At 38.7% G+C, this 17,386-nt stretch overlaps 2 gene segments (V, D, J or C); both read right to left on the bottom strand.

Moving 5' to 3' along the window:
* Window positions 1-2,596: 2,596 nt before the first annotated feature.
* On the bottom strand, window positions 2,597-3,253 carry LOC121677325. The segment is given in 3 exon segments: window positions 2,597-2,880; window positions 2,991-3,076; window positions 3,177-3,253. Coding segments are annotated over 3 exon segments (447 nt in total).
* A 582-nt stretch (window positions 3,254-3,835) lies between these two features.
* On the bottom strand, window positions 3,836-9,849 carry LOC119824305 (the record flags this gene model as incomplete). The annotated part of the segment is given in 3 exon segments: window positions 3,836-3,864; window positions 9,367-9,684; window positions 9,779-9,849. Coding segments are annotated over 3 exon segments (393 nt in total), but the record flags the coding sequence as incomplete, so codon positions are not given.
* Window positions 9,850-17,386: the final 7,537 nt, after the last annotated feature.

Here is a 17,386-nt window from a genome sequence, read left to right on the forward strand (position 1 = left end):
GTGCATGTAGAAGATAGGCCAACAGATAAAAGATCAGCCAAGATTTTTCTCCCAGGGAGTACATTTGAACGCATTGGCACAGGACACCATTTACTAAATATAACCCCAGTAGCACAGACACTGAGAAAAACAATTAATAAATGGGACCTCCTGAAACTGAAAAGCTTCTGTAAAGCAAAGGACACGGTCAACAAGACAAAATGACAGCCTATAGAATGGAGAAAAATCTTCACCAACCCCACATCAGACAGAGGTCTCATCTCCAAAATATACAAAGAACTCAAGAAATTGATCATCCAAAGAACAAATAATCCAATAAAAATGGAGTACATACCTAAACAGAGGACTCTCAACAGAGGAATCTAAAATAGCTGAAAGACACTTAAGGAAATATTCAACATCCTTAGTCATCAGAGAAATGCAAATCAAAACAACTCTGAGATTCCATCTTACACCTGATAAAATGGCCAAGATAAAAAACACTGATGATAACTTATGCTGGAGAGATTGTGGGGTAAAGAGAATACTCCTGCATTGCTGGTGGTAGTGCAAGCTGGTACATCCCCTTTGAATATCAGTGTGGCAATTTCCCAGAAAATTAGGAAACAACATTCCTCAAGACCCAGCAATAACACATTTGGGTATATATCCAAAAGATGCTCAATCGTGCTACAAGGACATATGCTCAACTATATCCATAACAGCATTGCTTGTCATAGCAAGAACCTAGAAACAACCTAAATGTGTAAATGTGGTACATTTACACAATGGAGTACTACACAGCAGAAAAATAATGAGCTCTTGAATTTTGCAGGCAAATGGATGGAGCTAGAACACATCATTTTGAGTGAGGTAACTCTGATGTAGAAAGACAATTATCATATGTACTTACTCATAAGTAGTTTTTAAACATAAAGCAAAAAAAGTCAAGAAACCACAATCCCAGAGGACCTAGACAACAATGAGGACTCTAAGAGAGACATACATAGGTCTAATCTACATGTGAAGTAGAAAAAGACCAGATCTCCTGAGTAAATTGGGAGCATGGGGACCTTGGGACAGGGTTGAAGGGAAGGGGAGAGGCAAGGAGGGGAGCAGAGAAAAATGTAGAGCTCAATAAAAATCAATTTACAAAAGAAGTTTTGAAGAGTTAAAATAAAACCAAAGAATTATCATGGGAAAAAATGTTTTTCCTCCCAGGGAAACCAAAGATGCTGAAGTCTCAGAAGACACATTTCAACTTCAGTTTTATGTTCCTGCTGAGTGACTGGTTCAAAAGGAGAAGTGAGAGATATGTAAAGCTGAGTGAAGCATCAGCTCTTTAACACTCAAACTACACAGAAGTGTATTTTCTTCTGATCATGCTTGGAGAAATGGTCTCATTGCAGCAATTTACCATCTGAAACAGTTGTCCTGACCTGCCTTGTACAACTGAGGACATACTCAATGTCATCAGCAATAACAAGTCAGTCCTGGAGTCAATGATTCATGGAATGAACTCATACTTTGATTTATTCATAATGGATTAGATATAATGTAGTGATTCAGAGAATGCCATTGCCATTATCCATTGAATACAATTGAATATACAATGAGATGGCATTTCATTTGCAGTAAAGAGGTTAAAGTCAAAATGGCAGGCAGCAGCAAGGGTAAGAATAACATAGAGAAATGATAAATCTCATCTTTTCACGGAATTACTAACTAGCAGAGACACTTAGCAAAGGAATGTGGCATTTCCTCCAAAGAATGAGGATTTTCATGTCTAGTTATCTATGCCTGATACTTGGAAATACATCCTCATTGAAAGGCTTGAAATTTGAATACTAATGTAAAATACAAAAAGCGGGTAAGCATACATTGTTCACATAAATATAAATTTATCCTATCACTTTGAAAAGAAGAAATTTCCACAAAATAATCACAGTATTTCCTAGAAATTTTGGTCCTGATTATCTGTCCCCAAAGATAGAAACTTATGTTCACAGAATCACTTGAATATTGTAGGATGCCATCTTAATAAAATGCTTATAAATACAACAAGTTTAAATCAAATGCTCCATAGCTGGTTAAAGATTGGGCCTCCAGTAGTATATCCTATAGTTCAAGTTAAAGATAATAAATACCAGATACTGCAAAATTATACTGTCTGATAATTCTCAAAAACAGCAAACTAGTACACATTTTCCTAAAAATATCAAAAGTGATTTAAAAAAAAAAAACAGAAAAGCATAATTACAAGTCAAAATTGTACTAACTCTCCTATCCTTCAAGTTAATAATTGTTTCTTTGCAGGTCATTGTATTCTAAGTTTATGTTATGTGTAATTTGCATCACTCTAAAACTATGAAACAAATTTTACTTCACACTTGGCAATAGTTGGTCGGTTGCAAAGTATATCTTAGAAAAGTTATGACCCAGCTACATGAAGACTGGCAAATGTTACTAACACATAAGGTTGATCTGTCCTTTGAGAATCAGATACAAGAACAAGGACACTGCTCCTCACAGTCACCCACTTTAATCTTAGATTGCCATGGTATGATTAGGCTAGAGAAGGTCAGGAAAATGTTTTTGTCTCAGTTCCCCCATGCAACTAGAGCACAGTGTGAGTGTTTGTGCTGCTGTCCCATGTTGAACAGTAATAACTGGCCTCATCTTCAGGCTTGAGGTCTGTCATAGTTAGGTAATAAGTATTGCTAAAGGGCCGGGAATAGCCAACTGTCACAAATTTGGGGACATCACCCGGAATCTCTTTGTGCCAGGATGCATCATACAATCCAACATCACCACCACTTCCAGTACAGACAAGGGTGACTTCTTGTCCAATAGAACCAGACATGGAGGCTTGCTGACTCAGTGTAGACTGGGCCCAGGATCCTGCAATAGAGGAGATGGAGACACAACAGGGTTAGCTTGTTCTCAAATAGAAAAAAAAGTTTATGTTTCTAGTAACTCCTTAATCTCAACTGCTTTTTGAAAGCAGTCACCTGAGCAGAGAGAAAGGAAGGTGAGAAGCAGAGGGACCCCTGTCATGGTGGAGATTTGTATACTGCTGGTTCCTGAAGACCCAAAGCTGCAGCAAAGAACATCCAGAGTCTGTGTACTCAACTACCCATAAATAGGCCTGAGGGACCTCCCATGCAAATCATGTCCTCTCCTAGATAGCCTCTAACCTTGTTTTATGAGGCTTCTTTCGGGGGAGCTGGGCAGACTCTGGTGAGTTCACACATTTGTTGTCTGCCTTGAGCATCAGAGGAGTAAATGGCAGATTTTTCAAAGGGACAGGTATGCAGCGCTCCCTACTGTCTTCCTATAGAACTCTAGAGCATTCTGTCTACTCCTGTCTTTAGAACTCTTGAGAGAAACAGAAGCCTTGTCCTCTTCCCTGCACAGGAACCTCCTACAAAAGATGCAGAGACATTCACCAGGTTAAGCCCTGATTTCAAAGATGTATCGTCCTTTGCAGTTTTCCAAGGTGGTCTTTTCTTGCACTGTGAGTTTGTTGGTCAGTACGGCAAAGGGCAGAACACACTGGCCAAGCAACCAGAGTCTTAACTGACTGGAACCTGGCTTTGTTCAGTGTCTGCTACTTTCCACCACAAATGGGTCATTCATCTTCTAAACCATTTCTAGTTTCCTTCTGCATTGATGGTGCAAGAAGGAGCCTCAATAACAGTAAAAGACAGAGGGCTTGGTGGGACAACCAGCCTTCCATAAGCCAAGTCTTATACCATCAGCCTGAGAAGACAACAAAGGATTGATTACATCCAGAATTAAGACCACTTGGACTGGAGAGATGGCTCAGTGGTTAAGAGCACTGGCTTCTAGAGGATTCAGGTTCAATTCCCAGTACAGACAGTTCACTAACGGTCTATAGCTCTAATTCCATGGGATCTGATACCCTCACACAGACACACAGTCAGGAAGACACAGTGAAAATAAGATAAAAATAAATCTTAAATAAGTAAAGTAAGTCTAAAAAAAGAAAATTGGGAGCAATTAAACAAATTTAATTGTGAAGCATGGGAGAAGTACCAATCAGGAGTAACAGAAAGGCCCCAGGCAGAGTGAACATTTTGCTGGGTGTGTACTTCAGTTAAATCAACATACATTGGAGAAACACTAAAAGTTCTACATGTGCCTTCAAATCAGATTTAAACTACCAACCATGGGACAATGCCAGACCACCATACCTTCTTAAACAGTGTTCCATACACCTGAGCACTGAACTAAATTTATCATAAGATTAACCACTTCAAGAAGCAAGTCAGTGACATTATCTGTATCCCTTTGTTTCTAGACATCATCTGTATCACTCTCAAAGGCAAGCATAACATAGTAGGGGTTATGGGGTGAAAACCCGCAGAGCACTCAAGAGGACTAAAGTTCTGATTGAGGGTCTGTGCTAAGCTGCCTGAGACTGCTGGAGAGGAACACTTCTCACAGAGCAGTCCTAAATACATGTTACAGGGAGGTTTTAAAAACAAACATCAGAAAAACTGTATGCTGCTTTGCAGTTGTAGGGGGAAGCATGTGAACAGTTTAACCAGAGCCATGAATACACAGCTAGCTGTGGCATTGCAAGCTTGAGTTTCTAGAAGAGGACTGGGTGCTTTCGCAGGGGACTTTACAGGACAGGGGTTAGGAACCAAAGATGACTTCATCTGAGACAATGTGGAGAAATATTTACCCTGCTACACTGGGTATATAGCAAATGCCAATTTTCCTTCCTTCAGCCCTAGATTTCCAGGGTTGTTTTTTTTTTGCCTCCGAGATTATGAATTCCTGATAATCTACCATAATATTCTGGATATTTGTCCACTTCATGGCCTGCTTATTTCTAACTCAAGCAAGCATCACGTATCTCGTCATTATTTATGGCAGTCATTTTTGCCCTTACTTTGATTGTTGTGTTAAGAATATAAGCATGTGTGCATTTTTGAATGATTGTTACAACTGTTTGAAATATATACTGCTAAAATTTAAATATTAAATGTTCCATCTAAACTCACATGTTGGAATCTTGGTTATCAGCTGATAGATATTTAGAACTGAGAGGATCCTGAAGCATCAAATATAATCAATATATTAATTCATTGATGAATTCATAATGTGGCAATATTTGAAGGAAGAAGAAATAATCAGGAGGCAAGGCCTACTCTTAGGAAGTGTGTAACAAGTAGAATGTCTTTGGGGCACTTCTTTCTAGTTCCTTTCTCCTCCTTCTGGGACGCTCTGCTCTGCCTGTGTACTTGGTGCCGGGCATCCATGAAATTAAACCTATACAACCTGAAGCTAAAATAAAATGTTCTTCACTTTGGTTTATTCTTCCTGGTATTTTGGTCTTAGCAATAACAGTCTATAATATAGATAGAGTAAAACTATCTTTAATAGTTTTAATTATTTTTAATTTTACAATTATCATTTTAATAATACAATGTTGACATGGCAATTCTGTTAAAGTTTTGAAGAGCTATGACATATCTGAATTTGATAAATAACTTTACATTGGCATTTCCATTGGTTGTAGTCATATTCCAGAGCCCACATCTCATTTTGTTGTTGTTGTTGTTGTTTGTTTGGTTGGTTAGTTGGTTAGTTTTTCAAGACAGGTTTTCTCTGTAGCTTTGGAGACTGTCCTGGAACTAACTCTTGTAGACAGACTGGGCTTGGAGTCACAAAGATCTGCCTGCCTCTGCCTCCCAAGTGCTGGGATTAAAGAAAGGGATGTCCAGAGGCACCTCAGTCTGCTCCAACTGTCAACCACATTCAGAGGAATTAGTTTGGTCCTATGCTTGTTCCTTCCCAGTCCAGCTGGAGTTGGTGAGCTCCCATTAGCTCAGGTAAACTGTTTCAGTGGATGAACCCTTCTTGGTCTTGACCTTTTTGCTCATATTATCATTCCTTCCACTCTTCAACTAGACCTTGGGAGCTCAGTTCAGTGCTCTGATGTGGGTCTCTGCCTCTGTTTCCATCTGTTGTTATACAAAGGTTCTATAGCGATGTTTAAGTTCAGGCACCCTTTCTTCTATTGCTTAGGGTCCTAGCTGGGGTCATCCTCATGGTTTCCTGGCAACTTATCTAGAGACGGGTTTCTTGATAACCCTATAATGGCTCCCTCAATCAAGATATCTCTTTTCTTGCTCTCATATCTGTCCTTCCTCCATCTGGACTATCCCATTCCCTCAAGTTCTCCTCAACCCTCACCTTCTTCCCTCCTCTTCCCCTCCTCCCCCCTCCTTCTACCCCCTGCCCCTATGCTTCCAATTTTGTCAGGCAATCTTGTCTGTTTCCAATTTTCATGTGGGTCAATATATGTTTTTTTTTTCTGTGTTCTCCTTATTATTTAGCTTTTCTAGGATCCTGAACTATAGGCTCAAGTTCCTTTGTTTATGGCTAGAATCCACTTATGAGTGAGTACATACCATATTAATTTTTGAGGGTCTGGGCTACCTCACTCAGGATAGTGTTTTCTAATTCCATCCATTTGCATGCAAAGTTCAAGATGTCATTGTTTTTTACCACTGAGTAGTACTCTAATTTGTAAATGTGCCACACTTTCTTTATCCATTCTTCAGTTGAGAGGAACTTTGGATGTATACCTTGTTCAGCCTAGATGTAGTAGGGAGAACCTTGGACCTTCTGCAAAGCAAAGTGCCTTACCCTCTTTTAGGATTAGAGGGGGTGGGGTGGGAGGGTGTGTGGAGGGAATGGAAGGACAGGAAGGAGTGGGAATTTGGATTGGTATTTTTTTAATAAATAAAAAATAAAAATAAATAAAAACAAAGAAAGGCATGTGCCAAAACTATCTGTCACAGTTATTTTTAAATTATAGCAACCAAAGGGTTTCTTGATAATTTGTTTATCTTGGTTTGTGAATTCCATTTACATGCTCTGCTCATTTTTACTGGAATGCCTGCAATTTTTTCAGATTACTTATAAAAATGCCTTTTATAGCAGAGACAGAAAATCTTTCCACATGTATAATTTCCCATTTATATGTTGACTTTTTGTTTTTGTTTGTTTGTTTGTTTGTTTTTTCTTTCAAACCAGGGTTTCTCTGTGAAATAGTCCTGGCTGTCCTGGAATTCATATTGTAGACCAGGCTGTTCTTAAACTCACAAAGATCTGCCTGTCTCTGCCTTCCAAGTGCTGGGATTAAAGGTGTATGCAATCACTGCCCAACCATATGTTGACTTTTAATTTACTTGCAAAGATAATTTGATAAGTCATGTTTAAATTTTATGGTTATTTTAATGAAATTATATTTCAAATATTTTCCTATTATATATTTTGTTATATCAGATTATCCATTTTAATAATCATCTTACTTATATATCTGTCCCAACATTTTTATAATGTATTTTATTGTTTTAATAACTATAATTATGGATGCAGTATATTTTATTCCACACAGTAAAGAGTGTAAACCAATATCTACAAGTTATCCTCCAACTTCCACATATATGCTATGGCAGTTCTGTACATACACACATAAAATAAAAAAAAAACAGAAAGCAAAAACAGTTTAAAGGAAAATGTTAAATGGAAAAAAAAACTTTTAGTTCTGCTAAAAAAAAGTAGGAAGAAAGATTTCCATTCTCTTTATTGATGTTTATTATAGATTTTAAGGTATTAACTATAACAGTAATATAGGTTGTCATGATTTGAATGAATTGTCCAAAGTTTTAGGTATTTGAATACTTGATCCCCTAGTTGGTGGCACTGTTTTAGTAGGTAAATGGTTGGCTTTTATGGGGTCACTGGGGTCAGGATTTGAGAATGTAAAGATTCAAACATTTCTAGTTTCTTCCCTCTGGTTTGTGCTTGGAGTTCAAAATGTGAGGGCTCAGCTGCTCTTCCAGCCTCCCTGCCTGCCCTTGATACCTCAGTTCCACCATCACGGACTCTAGGCCCCTGCAACTGTAAGGCTAAATAAAATATTTTACTTGTTGCCTTAGTTGCGGTGTTGTATCACAGCAATAGAAAAGCTACTAATGAAGACATTCTGTGTTGCATTGCAGCAATAGTTCCTAATACAGGTATGCTATGTTTTGTTTTTGTTTTGCTTTCTTTTAAAAGAATGTAGAAGACCTTGGAGCTGTATAACTAGAAAAACAATTAAATGCTGTGAGTGAAGCTTAGTGACCAATCCTAGCAGGTACTTAGAAGACAGTACTAGTAACAGCTGGGGAGGCCCAGCTTAGGGGTTTCAAGGGATTACAATTTTAGTATTTACACTATAAACAATCTCTGTGAAATTTCAGGAAAAAAAATATGGCTCCTTTATGCCCTTGTCCTAAGAGCTTGCCTAAGACTAAATTACAAAACAATGGGTGGATTTCATCAAGAGATCATATTTCAAGATAGCTAATATTAAATTAGTTTTGTGGTTATTAGCAATCACTTATGTGCCAGTCTACACTGAAAGAAAGAACAATGAAGCAGAAAGAAATGAAAACTTTACAACTTGTAGAAAAAAAAGACATTGACAAGTTTAAACTTACAGCTAAATCTTGTGCAGAAAGATATAAGATAACCACGGTTAAGGAGAATTCCCATGCTCAGCACTGTGAAGAAGAAAGAAGAACTGCCATATGATTTCCATAGTCATCTCTGTTCGATCAAGCTGTGGATGTCTGCCCTAATCAGGAGTGGTGACATGGCAAGAGGAAGGCTGTGGGACTGGGAATAGAGTGGTTTGAACTGGGAGAGTGAATAAGTGGACCAGGACCTGAGTGGCCTCTGGTGCAGCAGGGGCCTCTACATGAGACAAGTTATTTTAAGTAGCTTTTATGAAAACATTTGTCCTAGTTTCTTTTCTGTTGCTGTGAAATAAATATTGTAAGGTAAGGCAACTTGAGGGGAGGGAGAGCTTATTTAAATTGACAGTTCCAAATTATAGTCCATTATTACACATAGCGCCTTAGGCATCTGACCACATCACATACACAGTCAGAGACCAAGAGAAATAACAACATATACAATCATTGGCTGGCTTGTACTCAGCTTAAATTCAAGCTTATACAGTTAAGGACAGTCTTCCTAAACAATGGTCTTCTCACATCAAATAATTAAAATAATTCCTCAGGCCACCCCAAAGTAGAAGTCTACCATGAGACTCTCTTCTCAGGAAATTCTTATTTTGATGAATTGTCAGCAAAGCTTGTCATCACAACGTTCTTATCATAAAAAGTGCTGAAATAAAACATTTTGCAGCTTTAAAACTGTTTAAGACCTCTATGACCTTCTCTACAGTAATAGAGAACATACACTCTGAGCCTATGGAGACGTAGCCATATGGTAAAAAGATAGTAGTTATCAGACTGCACCAGGGTGTTTGTGTTCTGCTTCCCCATCTGTTTGTGCCATTGTGTAAAGTATCACTGTACCACAGAGCACAGTAATACACAGCCTCATCCTCAGGCTGGGCCCCTGTGATGGTGAGGGCCGCCTTGTCTCCAAGCAGCGAGCCTGAGAATCGTGCAGAAACATGTGGGACTCTAGTGTTGGTATTACCTATCAGGCCAGTGTATACCTGGTAAGATTTTTCTTGGACCCACTTGGCATAGTTACTGGTGGTAACAGCCCCAGTACTAGAGCCACAAGTGAGTGTGACTGTCCCTCCAGGAGATGTGATGAGTGAAGTTTCCTGAGTCACAACAGCCTTGGAAATGGTTCCTGTAAACAGGAGAGAAATCCAGTGGTCAGTGGCAAAACAGAGAAAAGATGTGCACTGTTGTATGCCCATTGCAGCCCAGAAAGGTCCCCTGACCTGTACAGTGAGCCAGAAGTGTGATCAAAACAGAAATCCAAGCCATGGCTCACAGTCCAGGTCTGTTCGTTTCAAAGTTGTTGAGCACAGGGCAGTGCCACAGGGCTAACTAAAACTCCTAACATGGAAGGGGTGTGCACATTAATGCAAATGAGCTCCTATTTCAGGATGATTATAAGATGTCAGGAAAAAGTTTTTGAGTTGACACAAATTTATGAGAGCATAGGTCAGAAGTATTTCTGTTAGCTCCTTTTGCTTTTCTAGAGCCAAAAGTATCTTCTGTCTAGTGTCCTAGAGGATCCTCAGAAGTGCAGGCCATATTCTACCACATTTTATCCTACAGGGAATTATTGCAATATGCAGGCTAATATAAAGGAATGAACAAAGAAAAATGGTCAAGACATTTAGAAGAGCTCACAGTAAGGATGGGAAAGCGACTTGCCAGTCATCTGCTTCTTCCTCCCACACTTCACGTCATGGAAGAAGCATATGGTAAAATGAGTCTAAATCAGCAATATCAGATCACTGTGACGCCTCATTACACAAGCACAAGAAGAACTGGTAAATGGACAGACAACAGTGGTGTCTGGCAAGGACGTAAAGCAAGTAGATCTCTGACCCATTATGGAAGTAGCAAGCATTTCAAAAGCAGACAATTTTACAGTTAGCATCAGTTTATCATGTGGCTCATTATTCCGCTCAAGTGTGTTCCCACATTACTACATGGAAATATTGGAAATATTGATGCAAGGCAGAATTATTCATGGTTCATATAACCCAAAAAAGTGGAAGGTAACAAAGAATCCATAATATATCTGTGTAATGATGCCCTGCACAGAAACTAGAAAGGATCAAGTGCATGTATACACAAGCATGTAGCTGGGTTTCTAAATCACCTTGTGAGCTCTTTGAAGATTATAATTTTGGAGTGTAGATGCTGATTTCTGAAATAATGGGATGTAGTTTTAAGCAACAAAGTAGATGACTGGATGCAAGCTCTTTAGGATGAATGTACAGGTAAAAACGTAGGAGTGGTAGGAAAAAACTAAATTTTCATTTTGTTAAAGTATATATATATATATATATATATATATATATATATATATATATATATATATATGGGGTGTGTGTATATATATGAATATGTGTATATATGCTTCCATACTCAAAAATAAACATTTTATAGCAATTATATATGTGTGTGTACATTTGCCAAACTTTGCCTTGAACATGGATATGTATTTTATAAAAATTACAGCTCAATAAAATTGTTTTAAATATATAACAATGAGATAATTCTGAAAAAGTTATTGACACCAAGCCCATTTTAGAACTTCTTCACAAAAGATTATACATTGAAATATGCTTACCAAAGCAGAATAATGATGCAAATCTCTTGCCAATTGTATTTTTGTTCCACATGATACACTGACATACTTAAAAGACAATGTCAATACATAGAGGCAGGATCTGTGCCTCAAGGTAAGAAACCTCTGACTTGTGGACAGAGAAACTGGTAAGTGGCTTTTCCCATGAAAACCATAGCTAACATTCTCATTGAACAATTAAAATGAGATGTGGAGTGGAAACCAGAATTAAATCAAGAAGAAAAATGGGCATGTTGGCAGGAAAGGACTGGGTGTGGAGAAAATATGTAGAAGATAGAGCTTCTAGAACTCGATGATTTGAGAGTCAGATATGATTTGGGTGTGGTCGCTGATAGGGGCTGACCCATCCTGTGTCCAGGATTCACTGGATGGAAAAATTATACTTCTAGCCATGCCTTGATACACAAATAATTCTGCCACCCTGGGACTTAGTGTGGATCCAGAAGCTTTTTGAAAGAAATAACATCTGAGCAATGGGGGCTATAGACAGGAATGAGTGCATACTCGAGTTTCAGGGTCTGAGCCTGCATTGCACAGGATGTCTAGTAGAGTAAGGCATAGACACAGATGTGGCAGTGGTGACAGAGTTAGTGACAGTACTGAACTTGACAGCAAAGGATAGGGATGTGTCATGAATCCCTGGGCCTTATATGCTGTGTGTAATTCTGTAGGTTCTCACCACCAAGAGTGTTCTTCCTTGTGAGCTCTCTCTGCTGTGGATTGTGTAAACATGGACTCTTAACAGCCTTCTACCACCTGGTCCTCAACACTCAGAGCAGTTACACTGTGAGAGACAGGTGCAAGAGGCCCTGTGCTGTGTGCTGTGGATTTGCTCCTGGGGGGAAGCAGCTGCTAAAACAATGTAATAGGCCAATGAGCAACTGTACAGGGTAAAGTGAACCTAAACACTAGGATCTCTGAGATATCTGATTGGTCATAGTTCCCTCTAGTGGCTTCATTATTCTCACTGTTTGGGTTTTAATCATTGAACCACTGTTTACTAATGTTATCTGAAAGTTCTAAATTTATTTCCCAAGGTGACTTGTAATCATCACCTTTCCTTCTTTATTTCTTTTGGTTTATAGTTATTTCTCTCCTTTTTGAGAAATTATTCCCAAACTTTTAAGATTGGGAATTTTATCTACCTGTAAAAGAGCCCCAATTGATTGGAACAATTTGCATGTGGTTCTTTTGCCAAAGACGGTGTCAGTACACATTCCAGGATATTCATCACAGACTCATCTAGTGACCAATAATTGGAATCAGTTGTAACTTGCAATCAAAATAATGATGGCAGGTGTTTCCTATAGTCATACATTTTCCCAGCTATGTTTATTCCATTGTTGTGTGTGTGTGTGTGTGTGTGTGTGTGTGTGTGTGCTCGCACATGTGTTTCTGTGTCTATTGGGAATAGGATTATATCCCACAATTTTTTGAAATTTATGTATATTTGTCATGGTGTATAGAAAGGTTATATGGTTTTGTGGTTGTTTTTAACCATTCCACATTGCTGAATTCATGAGTTGTATAAGGTTTTGTAGAGTGTTTAGAGTCTCTTACATAAAGAATTATCATCTGAAAATATTTTCCTATTTCTTATTTTAATTATTTTCCTATTCCTAATACTATGAATACCTTCTCCTATATTACTGCTTTAGCTGAGACTTTAAGGATTAAGTTGAATAGATTTGGGAGTACAGATGGGGTTATAAACACCCTTTTCTTATAGATTTTAGTGGGAATGCCTTGAGTTCCCCCACCCAATTTAACATGATGTTGACTTTAAGTCATTTTAGATGCCAAATCCATTTCCCACACCCTCCCCTCCTCCTGCTTCTTCCACCTGCCCCCTCCTACCAATACCCTACTCCCCATTCACTTCTCAAATAGGGTAAGGCTTTCCATGGGAAGTCAACAAAGTCTAGCATATTGCTTTGATGCAGGACCAAGGCCCTTCCCACTATATCTAGGCAGAGCAAGGTATCCCTCCATTAAAAAATGTGTTACAAAAAGTCAGAACAAGCAGTAGGAATCAATTCTGGTCTTACTGCCAGTGGTCCCACAGTCTGCCCCAATCATACAACTGTCACCCACATTCAGAGGGCCTAGTTTGGTACTATGCTGGTTCCCTTGCTGTCAGGTTGGAGTTGGAAGACTTCCATCAGCTCAGATAAGCTGTTTCACTAGGTATCCCTCCCTCTCCTATTCCTCTCCTCCTTTTCTGCCTTTCTTTCTTCCTCCCACATGTGCTCCCATTTTTTTGAGAAGATATTGTCTATTTCCTCTTCTCAGGGGGGGGTCTATGTATGTTTCTCTTGGAGTTCTCCTTGTTACTTAGCTTATCTAGGATTATGGACTATAGGCTTCTTATTCTTTGCATTATAGCTCGTATTCACCTATGAGTGGGTATATACCATGGTTCTTTCTAGGTCTGGATTACCTCACTAAGGATAGTTTTTTTTCTAGTTCCATCCATTTGCATGCAAATTTCAAGATTCTGTTAATATTTGCAGCTGAGCAGTACTCCATTGTGCAAATGTACAATATTTTCTTTATCCATTCTTCAGTTTAAGGGCATCTAGTTTGCTTCCACATTCTGGCTATTACAAATAATGCTGTGATGAGCATAGTTGAGCAAATGTCCATTTAATATGGTTGAGCATCCTTTTGGTATATGCCCAAGAGTGGTATTGCTGAGTCTCGTGGTAGGTTGATTTCCAATTTTCTGAGAAACTGCCATACTGATTTCCAGAGTGGTTATACAAGTTTGCATTTATCAGCAAAGGAGTTTCCCTCTTATGTCACTTCCTCTCCAGTATAAGCTATTATTGGTGGTTTTTATCTTAACCATTCTGACAGGTAAAAAATGGTATCATTTTCATCCACATTTCCCTCATGGCTAAGGATGTTGAACATTTCCTTAAGTGTCTTTCAGCCATCTGAGATTTTTTTCTGTTGAGAATTCTCTGTTTATATCTATACCCCATCTTTAAATTGGATTATTTGTCATTTTAATGTCTAATTTCTTGAGTTCTTTGTGTATTTTGGAGATCAGACCTCTGCCTGATGTAGGTTTAGTGAAGATCTTTCCTATTCTGTAGCCTTCATTTTGTCTTGTTGACTGTGCCATTTGCCTTACAGAAGCTTTTCAGTTTCAGGAGGTCCCATTTATTAATTGTTTCTCTCAGTGTCTGTGCTATATTTAGGAAGTAGTTTCCTGTGCCCATACATTGAAAGCTAATTCCCACTTTCTCTTCTATCAGGTTCAGTGTGGTCAGACTTATATTAAAGTCTTTAATTCATTTGGACTTAAGTTTTGTGCATGGTGATAGATATGGACCTATTTTAATTCTTCTACATGCTGATGCTCAGTTATGCCAGCACCATTTGTTGAAGACATTTTCTTTATTTCATTGTATAATTTTATCTTCTTTGTCAAAACTCAAGTGTTCATAGGTGTGTGGGTTAACATCTGGGTCTTTGATTTGATTCTGTTGGTCAACCTGTCTGTTTTTATGTGAATACCAAGCTGTTGTTTTTACTATAGCTCTATAATAGAGATTGATGTCAGGGATGGTGATGTCTTCAGAAGTTTTTTTATTATTTTATTTTTCCATTCACAAATATACACTTCCTCCCGTCCTCCCATTCTCCTCCCTCTCCCCCAATCACCCTCTTTCCTCCTTCTCCCTCCTTAAGAGAGGGCAGAGGACCCTGCTCTGTGAGAAGTCCAAGGCCCTTGCCCCTACATCCAGGCCTAAGAAGCTGTGCATCCAAATAGACTAGGGTCCCAAAAAGCCAGTACATGCAATAGAAAAAAATCCCAGTGCCTTTATCAATGGCTTCTCCAGTCAGCCCCCATTGTAAGCCATAATCAGAGAGTCTGGTTTTATCACATGCTTGTTCAGTCCCGGTCCAGCTGGATTTGGTGAGCTCCCATTAGAACAGGCACACTGCCTCAGTGGGTGGACCAACCCGTCGCGGTCCTGACTTCCTTGCTCGTCTTCTCCCTCCTTCTGCTCTTCAACTGGACCTTAGTAGCTCAGTTCCTTGCTCTGATGAGGGTCTCTGTCTCTATCTCCATCTGTTGCTGGACAAAGATTCTATGGAAATATTCGAGATAATCATCAGTGTGATAGTGGGGCAAGACCAGTTCAGGCACCCTCTGCTCTGCTGCCCAAGGACCTAGCTGGGGACATCCCCATGGACACCTGGGATCCCCTCTAGAGCCAAGTCTCTTGCCAACCCTAAAATGGTTCCTTTAATGTAGATATATTCTTCCCTGCTCTTATTTCCACCCTTCCTCCATCTCCACCCTCCCACTCCCCCAAGCTCTCCCCAGTCTTTCCCTTCTCCCTTCTCTCTCCCCATCTCCCCTTCCCCCAAACTCATCCCCATCCCTACCCCCACCCCCATGCTCCCAACTTTTGCCCAGCAATCTTGTTTGCTTCCAACTTCTAAGAGGATCTACATATGTTTTTCTTTGGGTTCACCTTGTTATTTGGCTTCTCTGGGCTTGTGAACTTTAGACTTAATGTCCTTTGTTTATGGCTAGAGTCCACTATTGAGTGAGAACATACCATATTCATCTTTTGGGGCCTGGGTTATCTCACTCAGGATAGTGTTTTCTATTTCCATACATTTGCATGCAAAATTCAAGATGTCATTGATTTTTGCCACTGAGTAGTATTCTAATGTGTAGATGTGCCACACTTTCTTTATCAATTCTTCCATTGAGGGGCATTTAGGTTGTTTCCAGGTTCTGGCTATTACAAATAATGTTGCTATGAACATTCCCACCAACAATGAATTCCCACCAACAATGAATGAGTGTTCCCCTTACTCACATCCTCTCCGGCATAGGATATCATTGATGATTTTTATTTTAGCCATTCTGACAGGTGTAATATGGTATCTCAACGTTGTTTTGATTTGCATTTCCCTGATAGCTAAGGAGGTTGAACATGACCTTAAGTGTCTTTTGGCCATTTGAACTTCTTCTGTTGAGAATTCTCTGTTCAGTTCAGTGCTCCACTTTTTAATTGGGTTAATTAGAATTTCAATGTCTAGTTTCTTGAGTTCTTTATATATTTTGGAGATCAGACCTTTGTCTGATGTGGAGTTGTTGTATTCCCAAATATTATCTATAAATGTTTGTTTATATTTAAAGTATGATATGCTAAAGGTATTTACATTGGTATGGATTGTGGTTTATTGATACAAATTTAAGGTCAATTTTGTTATACTGTGTATATGTATTTCTGATCTTGATTAAGGTATTGTGTTTGTCCAGTTCATTTAAAAATGTAATTTATAATTAAGAAATAATGGTTAATAGATAATCATCTATAATAGTCAAGTTTATAATCAGATTAGTTAGGTTTTTCTAGATGTACAGAGATATATTTCAGATAGATACATGTTTTTCAAACATTACAAAGACTAACAGAATATGGCATTTAAAATGTTTTAATAACTTAGGACTTTTCATGAAAATGAGACACATCTGTTCCTGGAAGCACGAATAACTTCAAAAGAAACATGGGCACCAAGGAGGCTCCTTATGGAGTTTGCTAGCCATTTGGGCAAGAAACTGCTCTTGTCTGGACTGCTTGATGTTATATTGTATGAACTGGAGATGCAGGACACACAGAGAAATGACTGCTGAACTTGCCTAAAAGTGAGATGGTCCTTTAGGGTTCCTGCTTCATGAAAGAGTCTGCTAGACATTCTTCAGGACCCATAAAAAAAGTGACTGACAAACTGCCAATATAAGTGGAACTGTCTTTGAAATTTCCTCCTTCCTGGAAAAGTTTGCCGGATACTATGATCCAGTAGACTGAAGATGGGTGTCTGGAATGTTACCAAAGAATTTTGGGTGACTGTCCGGGCAGCGAGATGTCTCTGTCAATTCTAGAGTTTTAGAAATTTCTTACAATGCACTTCTTGTTTACTTAGGTAATATATCCTTCTGCGGTCTTTGATGGAGTTGAGGAATAGATAGTTATAGTTTTCCTTAGTTATGATAAAAGATAAAGTGGATATAAGTATTGTAACTGTAATTTTTGCTTGATACCTGTTTTGTTACATATAATTTTACTATATTAAATTTAAAACCTTCCTTTTTATTTAAGCAGAAAAGGGGAAGTGATGTGGGATTCCTCTCTGTATGTTGTGCTAGCATTGGTTAATAAAGAAACTGGCTTCGCCCGTACAGAGC

The sequence above is a fragment of the Arvicola amphibius genome, chromosome 10 (assembly GCF_903992535.2).
Source record: "Arvicola amphibius chromosome 10, mArvAmp1.2, whole genome shotgun sequence".
NCBI classification, from domain to species: Eukaryota; Metazoa; Chordata; class Mammalia; order Rodentia; family Cricetidae; genus Arvicola; species Arvicola amphibius.